We start from the raw sequence: 16783 nt of genomic DNA on the forward strand, positions 1-16783 counted from the left end.
TGGAGATATATGGGCCTTACACACCACCTCAAAGGCCACGCTGGTGGGGAATGAATGGGGTAGGGCACCCCTAGTAGATGTCATAAGGCATAAGGATATTTCACCAAATATCTCAATCACCTTCCAGGGTCTCCTCCCCTGCCACAAGATGTTTCATTTCATGATGTTGTTGGGTCAGGTAAAGTCATGCAATTGAATGTAGCTGGAAACTGGGAATACGCATAGGGGCAAGCCTCTGAAAATATCCCTTGAAAATCTGCAGCTGTGCACTTCATATCCAGGTACTGCCCAAGTAAACTGGCCGCTGCATACAACTGTTCCCTCATTTGTGGGACACAGGGGTTTCATTATGTGCTAATGCAGCCCCACATACATCTGGGGATGGATTTGGACTGCTGGTTATTCAGCTTATCCTCCCATCCAGTCCTGCTACCTCTTTAGCTACTCTGGTCTGAAATGCTCTGTGATGGGATTTTGAACCCTTTCTTCAAGAGACTAGTTTGGAGCTAGAGACGCTGGTATTAAGAAGCTTTTCCTGATATGAAGCAAGGCAAACAGTCCAGAAACAGCAGCTCAGATTTCCACACCTGAATGCTTGCAGCTGTGCCACTCTCCAATTTGCACATGCAGGTCCTGTGAATGTGACGAGAGTATTTGCTCTCACAGACAGGTAACTTCCCTAGATATCTGAGCAGCCCAAGTGCCACATCTGACTGTACTCATAGCTTCAGCCATCGCTGGTGAAACAGATGGAGCTAGTTTGGGAAATCTGAGCTCTCCTTTCAATAAATACAATCAGAAAGGCATTGGGGGCACTCCTGGTTTTTTTGTTCCAGGTATGTACAGCACCTAGCACACTGGGCTTCTGGTCTGTGACTGAGACCCCCCAAGTGCTGCCATGGAACAAAGAAATAATACTAATTCAGTCATTAATAAGTAACCTGAATACACAAAAATGTGTGAACCCCGAGGAACCTTTGATGCTTTATTCCTTGCAGGGCTGTAGAAGGCAAACCCCCTGCTGGACATTTTATAGATAGTCTGGATTGATGGATTTGTTTATTAACTCTCAAACAGAAAAGCATCTGTCTCGGCATCTGCTGTTGCAAAAGACACTCCTGCACCAGGCAGAGTTTGGACTTGCGGGGAGTCCTGCGTGGGTGATCAGGCAGGAGAGATGGTCTTTGCTCAGCCCCTTGCATGTCAGCGTAACGTGTTTCAGTGGGAGTGCTGACATGGGCAGAACCAGGCTGGGTTTTAGCCTACGCAAATGCCCTTCTTGCCCGAAATCCATTGCTGATTCCACTTCCCTGGCCCTGCGCTGCCCATCCCAACACAGAGCAAGTAATGAATTCAGCCTGCTTGCTCTGGTAGTGATGCTGTTTCCATAAGCCCATGTGATGCTCCGATAGTGCAGCTGCTGCTGCTCTCTCCTTCTCCTGTTCTTCCAATCTCAGGCTGTCATGGCGACTCCCAACAATGTTACTCCCACCAACTGCAGCTGGTGGCCCATTTCAGCTCTCGATAACGATGCAGGGAAATCCAAAGAGGCTGAGGAAAACCAGGACCTGACAGACCCTGCACTCAGATCCAAGGACAGACTCGTTTTGTATCACTGGACGCAATCTTTCAGCTCACAAAAGGTAAATGCTCTGCTGGATTCCCAGGAAAGAATCACCTCCAGTATCCAGGGCATACGCCTGCCTCAGGAGAATGGCTTGCTTATAGAAGAGGAGATTGCCTGTTTCACAGGGATGGAAAGGGGAGCTGCTGTGTAAATAGCGGGGTATTTTGTGCCTGCATTTCTGTGATTTAACTGGCTTGCTATGGGGTGGGAGGGGGGAGTTCACTGTAATTTTGTCTTTGGGTTAGGATCAGATTTGATTCTGGGAGAGGTTTCTGATTTATCATTCATTTGAAGCCTGAATCTCACATGAATCTGAATGGAAGAACTGTGGACAAAGAGAAATATACTGAAATACTGGCTATCTAGGACTACCCTGGTACTGGAGGCGGGGGAGGGAGCCATATCTATAATGGTTACCTTGAGTTCCTATATATCCTAGTATCAAACTCTACCCAGGGAGGTGAACATAGGGCTCTACTCTGTGCCAGGAAATGCATTTGCTCTGCACACTGCAGCAATGCTATTGAAATCCTGTTCCCCAGACTCTCGGTCTGCTTGGGGCTGTCACGCTTGCATGTCAGGGATAAATAACAATCAATCACCTTTTCCAGTCAATAGCCAATGTTCCATGCTGCATCTCGGGAGAGCAGGGGCTGTGCAACAAACCTGCCAGAAGCAGCCCCAGCCCTGCACTTTACATTCATTATATATGGGAGTTGAATTATTCATAGCAGAGAAGGTGAATATAAAGTTTGCAAGATGCCAGGGCCCTTGGATTGCTCCCCCTTGCAGCCCAAGCCCAGTCAGGGAAGCAGGTGGGGGGGAGGGACACTGAGAAACCCCAGGACACACAATGCAGCAGGATGGCTGCACATGTGCTGTCTGTTCTTCCCACTCTCCCTCCTGAGACAGGTGGCTGAAGGGCTTATTCTGCATTTGCACTACTGATGTCATGAGGCTGATTTGGCTGCTTTTCCTGGCTTTTCTTCCTTCCTTCCCTGGCTTGCCATACCCCCTTTGGTGGAGGTGGCTATGTACACCCTTATCTTTTGTTTTACTCCTTTGTCTCCCAGTGTTGGGAAGGAAACAGTTAACCCTCCACTCGCACAGGATTTTCTACAACCAGTCCTGTGTTAGCACCACCTCTGCCAGAACCCAGGGGAGTCCATGGGCAATGCATCGCACATTTAAAGTCACAGCACAAAGAGTAGCACCTGGGAGCTGAAACCTAAGTCAGTCTTTTTAAATCATCTGTGAGGAAATAGTAATGCCTCTACAATGTATTCACTGCAACTGGGGCTCAACCAACCAATGTGCTGAACCAACCAATGTGCTGCATATGACAGAGCACAATACTGTATGTGCAAGTGCATTGGAACCAGGCTGTGGGACTAGGCACATCCATGCTGTGGACTGAAATACCATCCAGAGCTTTTGTCAGACAGGAAATCTGCTTCCTAACAGCCATGAAGAGTCCTCTAGGAGCTCCCTAGACACTCAGATGGACCCATCAACTTCCCACAAAGGTTTCTGGATATTGACTTTTAGGGAGGCTTTGGGGGTCAGGTTGTGAGAGGTGGGGAGCACCTGCTGGGCCCCTGCCAGGCTATGTCCCACCCTACGGAGAAACAGAGGGGCTTTTATGTTGAAGAGATGTCTCGTTTAGAGCAAGGTGTCTGGCACAAATAGACATCACCAAGTTTTGGAGCGTGCAGATGGCTGAGCACAGGAACACCTATAGGGACCCACCAGCAGAGCACTACAGGGCAGGCTTGCCAGCAGGTCAAGGAGTGGACAAAGGAGGTTGCACTGAGGTTGGGCCCAGGCTGACCGTTCAGCACCGTGGCCAGAGCGCGAGGGGCACCAGACTCCCGACAGAAGTGAAACTGGGGGTTTCGTGCCTGGTGTCACCCACCTGTGTTAGTCTCACATGGGGTACATTGGGCCCAAGGATTTTGAACAAGGCCTCGGGTGCCCTGTCGTTAACAGGCACTGCCAGTCACTGAGACTCAATGCCTAGAAAGGAATTCAGGCCTTGAAGTTATTAGTAAAGCTCCCAGCGACATCAGTGGTGCCAGGCCTCTAGGATAAAAGGTGCTATCAGTGGCTTTAATTCTCTGGGCATATAAGTGCTAGATTGCTAGTTAGGAAAATAAAACTTAGCTGAGAAAAGAAGCTGGTTTTGCAGGCAGAATTTCTACACCCAAAGACATGTCCCAGAAGCTGACTTGGCTCTTCAGGAGACTGATCTTTGGCAAGAGCCTCTCACAGCCAGCTTTCCACTTCAAATCCACTGGGACCCCGAGTTGTTCCCTTCTGACAGACCATTGTCTGTGGCTGTGGCGGGGCAGGACACAGAGCAATGGTCTTCAATTGCAGCAAGGGGAAGTTAGATTGGCTATTAGGAAGAATTTTCTCACTCTGAGGCTGCTTAAGCATTGGAGCAGAAAATAGAGTGACTGTGGGATCTCCATGCTTGGAAGATTTTAACAGCAGGTTAGATGGGTTTAGCTGGGGATAAGCCTACCATGATCATGGGTCTAAACTTGATGACTTCCTGAAGTCCCCTCCAACCCTACTATTCTATGATTCAGTGGCAGCTCTTGGTGTTTTGTATACAGAGAGCTGGTCCTGGAAGATCCCGGCAGATCACATTTCCATCTTTGAGGAGCTGCCAGAGCAATTGGTGTTAACAGCTGCCTTGTTGGCAATCTTGTTTAAGATCCCGATAACAGCATAAGATCTCTGGAACAGACTCTTAGCCCGGAGGGAGATCTGCTGGGACAGGGTTGAGCTGCAGTGGCTGAGGGTGCCATGTGCTGTGACTAGTGAGCATCTACCTCCAGGCCAGCCGTGTCCTGTTTCTTGGCATTCATGAGATACTGGCTATGCAAGTAGATGTGTGAAGGTTTATTCAGGGATTTGAACAGGGTGGAATAGGATCACACACAACCACCTACTAGGTGGATGGGGATTTGGTCCAGAGCGTCTAAGGAGTGCTGTCAAGTGGTCCTGTGGAGCAAAGTGGTGTGCCTGACATGCAATGAGCAGGGTTGTCACCATGATCTGCTGTAACTGCTGTCAGTACATGGTGACACCTGATATTGGCTCTGCCTCTCTGGAGCTCCGTCTGCTCCAGAACCAGCCCTTGTCTTCTTCATGGCTGCATGATGGGCTGATCTCCCTCCATTCCAGGATGGGGCATTCCAGGATTGCCTAAGCTAGGATCTAACACCTTTTCAGCAGGACATAGGTAGAGAGGGAGAAATCTGAAAGTAAGAGGCAATGATTGCCACTGCTTTGAGTTGGAAAGGAAAAAAAAGTCCCCAGTGCTGTAAATGACTGTTTGCTACATTCCACAGAGACTGTCCTGTTCCAAAGAACAGGATTGCGTATTTTAAGTTTTATTTTTAGCAACGTCTAGTTTTCAGAAAACCACTGCTCACTTGTGTTTCCATTCAGCACTTCTGTAGTAGGCACCTGTTAGATGCCACATCCATTTCCTTTGTTGCTAGTGTGACCTACTTAGGTTTTAATGGTCTATTTTCAAAACAAAGGGACCTAAAATTAGATTACAAAATCCATATGGGAGACCCTCAGCTAAACAGCCTGATATTTAGCTGTGCAGAGTCCTCACAGCATTTCTTCTACTTAGGAGAAGCTGAGAATTTTCAGCATCTTGGAAAATCAGGCTAGATATTTAGTATCTTCAGTATGGGCATAAGAGCTTCACCTGGGACATGTGGCTTGGAAAATGTTGGCCATATATACGTTCCTAATGTATTCCCACTGAGTGTCTGGCAGCACTTTCTAAATGTTAAGTAGTCTCATCTCAAATATTCCTACCCTGTTGTGGTTGGTATCATTGTTCTAATATTACCCTTGGGGAAACTGAGGTTAATCACCCAAGATCACACAGGAAGGCTGTAGCAGAGTGAGGATCAGAGGTCAACTCAACTCTCCCAGTCCCAAGCCATAGCTGTGTGCTGCCTGTCCTGCCTGATGTTAGTTTTATTTAGGAGAGACTTAAAAAGATCTTGAATTCATATAACAGAGCAGTGGAAGGTGCTGAGCACCAGCTGGAATATCAATTAGCATCCCAGGTGTGTAGCGAGGTTTGACAAGGAACAGCAAAAAACAGCTCTCATTTCAATCTCAGCTGTGAGGCCAACAGTGGGGAGGAGGAGCGGTCACACTGGCTTCTTACTCTACTCCACAGTATTTCCTGTGATAGCTCAGGGTGCCAGGTCAGAGGCACTGATCTTCCTAGGGGATATCACCCAGGTTGGCTGGCTAGATGCAAAGGGCATTAGGCTGGGATCAGGAGACATGTATTCTAATCCTCACTGAGCCACTAGGTTGCTGGATGACCTTGGTTATGACACACGATCTTTTGTGCCTCAGTTTCCTAGCTGAAAAACAGGGATATGAAGCTGACTTCCTCTATGGATCTATGGACAAAAAGCGCTAGGTGCAAACCAGGTCATATTCCTTCTTGTGTCACTGACATTAGAATTGTTTAGCCCCAGTGGTGAAATGCAAATAAGCCCCCACCCAGATGACAACAGGGGCAATAATCTGTGAAGCTGAGAGGCCTCCCCACCCCATGAGATGCAGTGTTTGGCTATCAGCCTTATGTGTGCACCTGTGTGGCCAATGGGGATGATATGGCCCTATGAGGGGCAGGCCAGGGGCACTAGATAATGCAGCTCTATCTTGCTGCCAACTTTCGGGAAGTGACTGTATCTTAAAGGCTGCAAAAGGGAAACACTTCAGGAGCAGGGAAAGAGGCAGAAACTGGACAAGGCATCAGAGTTGTGATCCCCACTGGTGAAACTGCTGAGCAGCATAGGCGGTGCAGAATGTGCAATCCATCTTCCTGCCTCAGCAGATCCCAGTGGTGCTGGAAGGGAGCACTGACTGGACGGACACATCAAAATGCTACTTTCCCTGAGTGACAAACAGATCAGCTGGTGACAAAGCCAGGCATTCAATCTTATGGAAGCTTAGGGGCTTTCTAAGTGTTCAGTGCCCTTTACAGCTACTAGCATAAGACAGGGCACAGCTTGGGCTGAACTACAGAGAGCTGACAGGCAAACCCCTTTGGCCAGCATGGGGTAGAAGCCCTATGTGATTCAACCTCATTACACCGGCAAACCCATGCAGATGTGTACACCCACAGAGACAGGCGCTGGCACACACAGACTCATATACACGCTCACAGAAACTGTGACACCTGCTGAGGAACAAACATGCTTCCACAGTGCTTCACACCCACATTCACACAAGCACTGTCCTGCAATGTGGTACTGCATCACACACCCACACTAGAAGCCCTAGGGAAGAAGCCAGAGCGTGAACTGTAGCTGCTAGCAGCATTACCAGTATTTATGATTTGTATTGTATTGGCATTGGGAGCTTCAGTCCTGGCCCAGGACACTGCTGTGCTAGGTGCTGTACAAAAAAGAAGAACAAAAAGACAGCAGCTGACCCAGAGTGCTCACTAGCTAAAGCACCTGTCAGCTCCTTATTAGACTCCTGGAGCCATGTGAGTGGTTCGGGGCAGAACAGGCATGGATAGTACGAGCAGTAGCATGGTGGAGCAAGCCACTCAGGGGAGTCACGTAATCTCTTTCATTGGTGATGTTTGGAGAAAAGACTGAAGGGGCAGCTCTCTGGGATGCTTTAGGAAAAGTGAATTTTGCATATGTGCAGGAAGTTGGGCTAAGTGACCCTCGAGGTCTCTTCTGACCCCATGTCTTTGGGAAAATCACATTTTTCATGAAGTCAAAACAGTCTCTCTTCCTGGTGCCTATTCCCATGTGTTTGCCCTATACTAGAAACTGAGTGCAGGAGAATATCAGGACATAATGAGAAAGGAGGAACAGGCTGGCAAGGGAACAGATAGGAGGCAAGAGGGTGAGGGATGTCATGGGCATCAGGACAAAGAGAATAGCAGGTGGCAGGAGAAGTTGTGGTACTGTGGGTGGTGAGAGCAAGGGTACAATAGGCAATACAAGCAAAAGGGTGCAACAGGTGGTAGCGAGATGCTTGAGTTTCTCTGTGATTGGAGTGAACATCTTTAGACCAAGGCTCTCTGAGTCCTGGGGCCATGCTCTTCCAGGCATGCACCGCCTGAGCACCAGCCTCCCTGCACTCCTCACAGTGTCAGGTGAAAGCCCAGAGGAAGCTGAAACAAGATGTTTTGGGAGAGATGGAGCAGAAAGTAAAGCAACATGACTGCAGCACACATAAGCAACTGCCATCCCCAAGTCTCAAGCAAACCCAGCATGAGACTTTTGTTAGCACACTGGGTGTTACAGGCAGAGGCAGCCAAAGCTTCTTTCAGAGTTTTTTCAGAGGTATGCTGGAGGAAATGGGAAATGCAATTCTCTGGTGCCAAAGGCTGCATAGGAACGGTAATGACCGAGTGCAGAGTTACATCCAGAGGCAACTGCCTCTCAGGGAAGAGGAGAGGACTTTGTTCAGGTGCAGAGTGGGCCAGTGGCACAGCTGGGAATGGAAACCAGGAGTGTCATCTCCCCATTTCCTGCTCAAACCAAGTAGCAGAAGCACCGAACAGGGGGCCTCTAGGAGCCAAGGCTCTGCTCTCGTGCCAAATGCAAACTCAGAGAAGGAAGGAAGTCAACCATTGGCCAGAAAGGAACTTCATCTTGCAGGACAGTGCTGTCCCACTGATCGCTAGCAAGCTGCATGAGGCCCGTGAGGGGTTCAGTTGCAGTCCTCAGGCTCCCACCTAGCCACCACTTCCCTTATTGCTCATCACAGGCTGTAGTAGCTTCAGAGACCCATGGGGTGCAGCATAACACAGCCTGTGATGCCAGGGGAGCTGGCAGTAGGGCTGTGCAAAATTTCACCTGCAGTTTCATTTAGACACTGTTTTGACTCGCTTCAAGCTCAAAACAGCAAAATCGAAATGAAACAGAGCTTTGAAACAGCCTCGAAAGGAAACGAGGCAAGTGGAAATGTTTTGAAATATTTGAAACTTTTTGAGTTTCGAAGCTCAGGCTGGGCTTGCCTGCAGGGAAACAGAAACTAAAGTAAGGAGACTGGGGGGGAAGGGGGAGGAAGGAGTGCTCTTGTTATTCACTGTGTATCTGGCCAGTGACTGGCACCCTTTCCTGAGGTCCCTTCCAATCCCAGTGCTCTGGGGGAGGGATGGAAAAACTGCATAAAAGGCAGCATTGTTTGAACTGCCCTGCCTTCTGCCTTGGTGTCAGCTGAGTGAGGGTGCACCTTAACACACACACAGTGTCACCCACCCACATCATGAGTTTTGCCTGTTAGCAAATTCCACCCCCCCCTGTGCCCCAAGATAGACACAGTCCCACAAGCACCCATGTCACGAATTTTGCCTGTCAGCAGCCAGAGGTGCAGGGCCCCAGAACCCAGACTCCCCCTGCACTGATCTCCTTGACAGCTGGCAGGCTTCATGGCCACAGCAGGGCCTAGCAGGCCTGCAGTTTTCACCCCCCTGTGCCCCAAGATAGACACAGTCCCACAAGCACCCATGTCACGAATTTTGCCTGTCAGCAGCCAGAGGTGCAGGGCCCCAGAACCCAGAAGCCCCTGCACCAATCTCCTTGAAACTTGACAGGCTTCGTTGCCTCAGCAGGGGCCACCACCCCTGCAGTTTTGACCCCGCCGTGGCTTAACACATATACATGACATGAGTTTTTTGCCATCAAGACTTTGAGGTGTAGTGTCCCTGAAACCCCTGCACCTATCTCCTTGCAACTTGGCAACCTTCATGTCCTCATAAGGGGCTACTGTTCTTGCATGTTTCATCCAAATCAGGCCAGAAATGACGAAGTTATAGGCTGTTTTGAGCTTCCCCATTATAGCTTATGGGCGAAACGTCAAAATAGCAAAACTGTTTCAACAAAACAAAACGGAACAGCAGTTTTGAATCGAAACAAAATTCGAAACACAAGTCGAAACAGAACAGTGCTGTTTCACACAGCCCTAGTAATTCCCACATGAGCAGAGAAGGACCCTGGGATCCCCCCCCCAACTGGTGAAACTACGCAGCTCTACACAAACCCGCGGGGCTTCATCCCCACTGCCCAGCCCCATGGGCCTCCTGCTGTGATTCACAGGGAACGCGCCCATTCCTCAGGGGCTTCGTGGCCTCAGCAGGGTCTAGCATTCCTGCAGTTTTCACCCTGCTGCACCTTAACACACACTCTGTCACCCATGTCACGAATTGTGCTTGTCAGCAACTTGAGGTGCAGTTCCCTCCACACCCTTGCACCTGTCTCCTTGAAACTTGGCAGGCTTCGTTGCCTCAGCAGGGGCTAGCATGCCTGCAGTCTTGACCCCATTGTGGCTTAACACATGCACACGACATGAGTTGTTTGCTTTCAAGACTTTGAGGTGCAGTTTCCCTGAAACCCCTGTACCTATCTCCTTGAAACTTGGCAGGCTTCATGCCCACAGAAGGGGCTACCATCTTGCAAGTTTCCTCCAAATTAGGCCAGAAATGACAAAGTTATAGCCTGTTTTGAGCTTCCTCATTATAGCCTACGGGCAAAACGTCGAAACAGCATCGAAACAGCAAACAATTTTGACAAAACAAAGTGGAACAGCGGTTTCGAATTGAAACGAAATTCAAAACAAAACGCTGTTCTGTTGAAATGTCAAAACGCAAGTGGAAAGGGAATGGTGTGGTTTTGCACAGCCCTAGCTGGCAGCCCAGAATACTTGAGCAGTGCAGTGCAGCAGGAGAGCATGGGGAAGGCAGGCAGTGGGGAGGGGTGCTTGGGCACACAGTGCAGCGGTAGGGAGTACTTGGGTGCTCAGGTCAGTGGCAGCACAGAGGTGGCATGTGGCTCTGAGGCCCAGGACCCCACTTTTGCTAGTGCGGCTTAAGAGGCATGCAGCCCCCACCGTTTAGGAGTTGAACAGCCCTTCATATGAAACCCTTCACCACAAATACTTCACAAAGAGAAATGAGGGAAGATGGGGGAGGAGGTCAGAGGCAAAAGAGGAATGAGTAGCAGGACAATGAGGTGGATATACTGGGTAAGGTGGTTTCCCAGTGGGAGCTACAAAAGGGAAGGCTGTCTTCCCTCCGAGGCTGAGACTGCAGGGACTGAGGGGGGCCAAGGCAGTGGGCTAAAATGCCAGGCCACTCTGTCCCTGCACTGCTGCTTTCCACAGTTTCCCAGGAGATGCCTGCTGCTTTTCACACTCTGACCAAGGAGATATGTCTTCTCTAGGGGGCAGCTCAGCAAACCCACAAAATACCCTACCAAGGCTGCTTCTTCCAGCACTGGTGTGCCTGTGCTCCTCCCCTGACCCTCCATTAGCTGGACTACAACCATCGCTGGGTAAGGCGAATAAGACTGCCATAGGGTGCTGTGTTCAAACCGTGTTCCCATGAGCAAAAAACTCTGGACCAATTATCCTTGGAGTTTGTTCATGTGCATTAATTACACATGTAGATGCACCCCATGAGTCTCTCAGCCTCTCTGGCATTAGAGACGTCAGAGCCAGTTCCCCAGCTAGTATAAATCCCTGCATTGCTCTCAGATCCAGTGGAGTGGTACTGATTTATCACTGGGGACTGGCCCTCTTTCTGCACCCCTGCCTCGTCTCCTCTACACTTTGCCTTCTGCTATGCTCACTGTTCCTGCAGAGGAAGTGCTTCGTGATCCTTGCTCTTCTCCTTGGGTAATTACATATTGCACTCCTATTGGCTGAAAGGCAGTGAGTCAGCAGTAGGATGATACATGCAGACAAATACATGCAGACGCCTGGACTATATCCTCACCTGATGGCACTGTGCCATTTATAGCAGTAGCGACTAGTATATAGTCTAGATGGTCCTCCTAGAGAAACGATACTTCAGAGTTGGGAATTTTTGGAGGTCTGCAAGCTCATGGCTCCATTGCACGGAGAAGCACGGGGAGCGATCCTAGCACTGATGCTGTACATACTGCTTGTTTTCATGAAGAGCTCTAATGAGCCCTGTGAACTTCACAATGCAGAAGGGGGCTCAACTGCTGTGGACACCAGAGACTGCCTGGTGACCAGCCCTGAGCCTCCTCTACCCTTCTCTACCTTCTGCTGTAGGTCCGCCTGGTCATTGCGGAGAAGGGGCTGCCCTGTGAAGAGCGGGATGTCAGCATGCCACTGATTGAGCACAAAGAGCCCTGGTTCATGCGTCTTAACCTTGGGGAGGAGGTACCTGTGATCATCCATGGGGACAATATCATCAGTGATTACAACCAGATCATTGACTACATGGAGAAGAGCTTCACAGGAGGTAACAAGGGCTGGGTGAAAGATTAATTAGCAGCAGTGTTTTTTCAGTGGAGAATTGGGTTTAGTCATAAGAATTTGTGGTTGCCAAAAGTGTTCTACTTTGTACTGGAGAAAGTTCAACTTTCCCTCAAAAACCCTGAACAAGAAAACCTAAGAAGTTGTTCACTAAAGCCAGAAAAACTTTATCTGGAAGCCAAAAAAAAAAAGGCTACCACAGGGCCTGGAGGGTACACCAGGTACCTCACCCCTCATAGCCCCAAAATGGGTCGCAAGCCCAACTTCCTCTCCCACGAGGCACCACAATCATAAGCAATCCCATAATGCACTATGGTCATTCAGCAAGAAAACCTAATGCATCATGGGAGATATTGGCCAGCCAGGAAGCCTACTGGCCAACCTGGGAACCCATCGACCAGCCCAGGAGCCAGCCTGGAAAGAAATATTATTAATTTTTGCTCTGTTTCTCCCTGGGAAAAAATTTCTGAACAATTCTAGCCTCCATGGCACAAGGACATGAGGGGATCATGGGGCAGCACTGGCACATCATGCACTTTCCTGGGGTGGGGAGCTGAGGGCTCTGAGGGGTTGGAGGCAGGCTTTGATGACATTGTCCCAACCTGCTTGTTTGAGGGTCCCAAGAGCAGACATTTCTCAGGTTTTCAGATCCTTTAGATTGTGACTTGGTTGGACGTCCCATCAGCAGTCTTTCTGCAGTGGTTTGGATTCTGTTCTCCACCAAAATGGACAAGGGCAGAAAAAGTGATTTAGGACAAAGAACTCATCCAACTTTTTTGAGAGAGAGAGATGCTTTTTGACTTTGCTTCCAGTTTTAGACTCTTCTTCCAATTCCCACCCCATCTCCAAGGCAGACATCCGTGACCCTTTATGTGCATCCTCATGATGAGAGCATCTGCACAGTGAGATGGAGAAGAACTGGAAAAAAATATCAACCCCTCTCTCCCCTATAAAAACTCTACAGCTCTGAACCAGCCAGGGGTTGAGGTTTAGTAAAACCAAAGGCACGTCCATGAGGTTTGACAAAATCAAAGCCAACCATGGGTTTTGCTGAGTTTTACTTAAACATAACAGAACTGCAGAGTTTTGTCACTGGCCCGGAAGGATTCAGAAGTTCCTGTCCTGCCACCAAGCTGCTTTGAGACACCAGTGTCCACGCACAGCTGGGCAGGTTGACTGATTTCATATGCTGGTGTTTTAAGCTATGCATTTGATAAAGCTTTTACTGAAAATGTTTATGGAGTGGTAGCAGGGATCAGTCTCTGAGTGAGAGCTGTGCTAATCCTGTGCATGGCACTCAGCTCTAAAGATTCACTTATTACCTTCCAAAGCATGATTCCATTATCCCCACATCCATTAACCCTCTCTTATCTCCTTGCCCCATGTTTAATTCTCCTTCTGCTATTCTCATCTCTAGATTACCACTCCTAAGGGCAAGGGCTTTGTCCTTATGAATACCCCATCATGCAAAACACCATGCACATCTCTGGCCCTATATAAATACCAACAAGCATGTCCACCTCTCTTTGCTCTCAGGGAGAGTCACTATGATGTTGTGCTTAACACTGGTATGGGGCAGGGCGAAGGGTGAGATGCTAACCTGGAGAATGTCTGACTGTGTCAGGCTGTCCCCTCTGGAAGCTGGAGTATGATGCCCAGGAGGGAAGGGCACCAAGTCCCCATGCAGTTGGTTTGGGGTGTATCACCCCTGCTATGGGCACAGCTCATGTAGAAAAACCCAAGCTAGTTTGGGTACTGGCAGCAGCATAGGCATAGTATGGAAGTCAGTGCAGGCTGCAAAGCCTGCCCAAAAAGCTGGGTGAACACTCAGGCAGTTGACCTTCACTGAGCAGCTTTGGCTTTGACTGCAGTGCACAAAAAGAGATTTAATGGCCTGCCAAAGGTCAGCAGCACAGGGCTTCAACTTGCCCAGAAGCCTGCAGCTCTTCTCCTTAGATGCGTGTAGAAAGAGAAATTGCATCTGTGATGAGCTGCTGAGTCCTCATTTCAGCCCCAATTCCTGACCAAGGACCCATTTGTAAATCATCAGTTGAAAAAAAAAACCAAAAGATGTGAGTGGCAGCTGTCATGGGGGCTGAGAGATGAGGGTATTATTTTTGTTTTCGGGTGAATCTAGTCCTGGGGAACAAACTGGGATTTCTGGTGCTGGAGAATGAAGCCTTTGCTTTACTCAGAGGTCAGAGGTAGCCCAATTAGTGGCAGAGCCACTGCCCCCACCCATGCCTGGCCAAGGTGTCGCACCCCAGAGTGCTGCAAGCCAGGGTGTGAGGTAAGAGCTGCAGGTGACAGGTCTCCAGCACTTCCCCAAAATCTCTTTTTTCAGTGTTTTCCCTCATTTTTTAGAGCTAGCAAGTTCAGGGCTCTCAGACCAGGACAATTGAGCTGGAACACTTCAAAAGCAGAAGGGGGAAGTCTAACTGTGGCATCACAAACCCTGTCACCTCAGGAGGGAAGAAATGTCAGAACTTGCCTTAAAATAGATTCCAAACCAGGGCAGTTTGGAAGCTCAGCTTCTGTCCTCTCCCAGAACCCAGCTGACATTCAGATGCAGAACATTTCTCCACTGACTGTGAGGCTTTAATTTGGGTTTAGCAGAATGGGCTGGCCCCGATTGAATCCCCAGAGCTTCACAAACAGATGTAGAGGGAGACCTTGCTGCCCCCTCCCAGCTCCTCCTGAAAGGGGGTTATTGCTTTTGTACCAGAAAGCAGCCCAGAATTGTCCAAAGACGGGTCACAGCACTCCATGCCATGAGCTGTTATCCATTTCATTCTTGCAATTCCCCTTGATTTTAAATCCCCACAGTGCCACCGTATGTGTATGAGTTTACATGGTCTACTCTCCATTACAGTTACACATGCAAAAATGCATGCAGAAGGTAGCCTAGCATATGTGATAGCAGCCTGTCACTAGCAAGAGGCATCAACTAAGACTTTCAGGTGAAACAGCTCCCAAAGATAGATATTTATAGATCTTGGGAGTCCCCAGACAAAGGTCAGAAGGGAGAGACTGAGAAGTTATGTCGGCTCCAATGATATTATAGACCTGGCTTTTTGAAACATATGCACAATTGTATGTCTAAGTTACAGGCACATTACCTGAACATCCACTAGTATTTTCGGTAGTTGGCAGAGCAGTGGTACCTTATAGACTAATTCAGAGAGACAGAAGCTTTCATAAACAATAGCTTACTTCTTCAGATGCTGTAATGATGATGAGATTATTGAAGGCATAAAACATCTAACTGTGTTTAGTTGAAAGGGATCCCAGTTTATAGGTGACTACTGAGCAGTAGCATTATTTTTCATATTAAATATGTGCTTATGGTTGCACATATAATTCTGTGGCTTCAGAAAAGTTTTCTTTCCTTCCCCAAATAAATAAGCAAATTGTAAAAAATAAATGCTTCATTTTCATAGGACATAGGAGTGAGGGGCTGAAGGGGATCTCCTGGGCCAGGCAGTCAGGTCCGCTGTGTCCTCTTCACATTTTTGAGCTAGTTGCTTAAAACATGAAACAGCTCAACCTGAATATTTTTCTTTTATTTTTGATACTGGAAATTAAAATGTTTGTTCTGTGACCTCCCAAAAAGTTGAAGAATTTTGTTTTTAATGACCCTCCCCCAGTTTGCAATGATCTTTCTCTGTTGGCTTTAAATAGCATGCTTTATCACATTCCTCCTTTTTGTGTCCTTATAGCAAGGTATTTATAACTTTGTGACAAGGTATTTAGCCAGATTCATTGGAATCTGACAAGGTGGTGCCATGAGCACTTTTGCTATGGCCTACAAACTTGTGACCTCTGGGCCCAAGTGCAGGGGGGCTGGACCCGATGATCTGCAGGGTCCCTTTCAGCCCCTAACATCTATGAAACCATACACCTTAGCACCCGCACCGCAGTGATGATTCAATGCCTAGTTTCCACAGTGGATGTATACTCTGCACCTGCCAGAGTTGTACCCCTTGTGTGAACAGCTGCCCACCTAGATGTATGTGGGGCTTTTTTGTAATTCAGTTAATAATACACCTCCCCAAGAAGTGTTATTGTGGAGGTATCTGGGAAGGGTAGGTAGATGCAGCTGGGAGGGTCAGTGGTATTAGGTATATTAACAAACTTCAGAATAATCTCCAGACTACATTAGCCATAGGGAGGATGCCAGCAAAGCCAGATCTTTGAAGATGAGATAAGTCATTCACTCCATAAAAATGTGTCACTTCTGCAAATGCCCTTTACAATAAATTCTTACGGGGCTTCATTTTATCCAAGGTCTGAAGCATAATTTAGCTCCGTTAGTTACCAGCAATACCCTCTGAGGTTACATATGCCATAGGATCAGCAACACTCAGGCCAATCACGTAAAGCTGGTTCAGTGTGCAAAAGGTGGAGTAAGAGCTATTTTAGTGAGCTAATGCCTCCAACACCAGCTGAAGGATGCAGTCACTGAATACCCTTGCTCAAAGGGACAGCTGTTCTGAATGTGTTGGATTCCAGCACTGGAAGCTCAGCATGAATTGATAGGATACTGGCCAGAAGCCACATGGAAGGAGTGTGCACACTACAGGTTCAATATTATTATTTTATTCAGTGGGTTTCTCTCAATGAAAAGCCCCAGTTCTGGGCTGGGATCTGCTCCTTTGCTTTTAGTACAGAAGCAGCACAGAAATCAACTAACAGCTCCTGAGGGGCTGTCAGCCCCAAAACAGCATCCTTAGCACCCACAAAAATTTCTCACATCAGCTCAAGCCGCAGCAGTGCTGGAGCCCAGTTCAACCTGAATAGCTTTAATGTAATCAACTCAGAGAAATCGGGGATGGAGATGCCTCATTTAAC

At 48.3% G+C, this 16783-nt stretch overlaps 1 protein-coding gene across 1 annotated transcript in view; it reads left to right on the plus strand.

The window, feature by feature from the left end:
* Positions 1–1127: 1127 nt before the first annotated feature.
* Positions 1128–16783, plus strand: part of GDAP1L1 (ganglioside induced differentiation associated protein 1 like 1) — a 41852-nt gene continuing 26196 nt past the window's right edge. Inside the window, exons 1-2 of the mRNA XM_019539616.1 lie at positions 1128–1643; positions 11726–11918. Coding sequence (XP_019395161.1) covers positions 1464–1643; positions 11726–11918 — 373 coding nt within the window. The 5' untranslated portion in view covers positions 1128–1463. The remainder of the gene's footprint in view (positions 1644–11725; positions 11919–16783) is intronic.

This window comes from Crocodylus porosus, unplaced genomic scaffold, assembly GCF_001723895.1.
Source record: "Crocodylus porosus isolate Cpor-Errol unplaced genomic scaffold, CroPor_comp1, whole genome shotgun sequence".
NCBI lineage: Eukaryota > Metazoa > Chordata > Crocodylia > Crocodylidae > Crocodylus > Crocodylus porosus.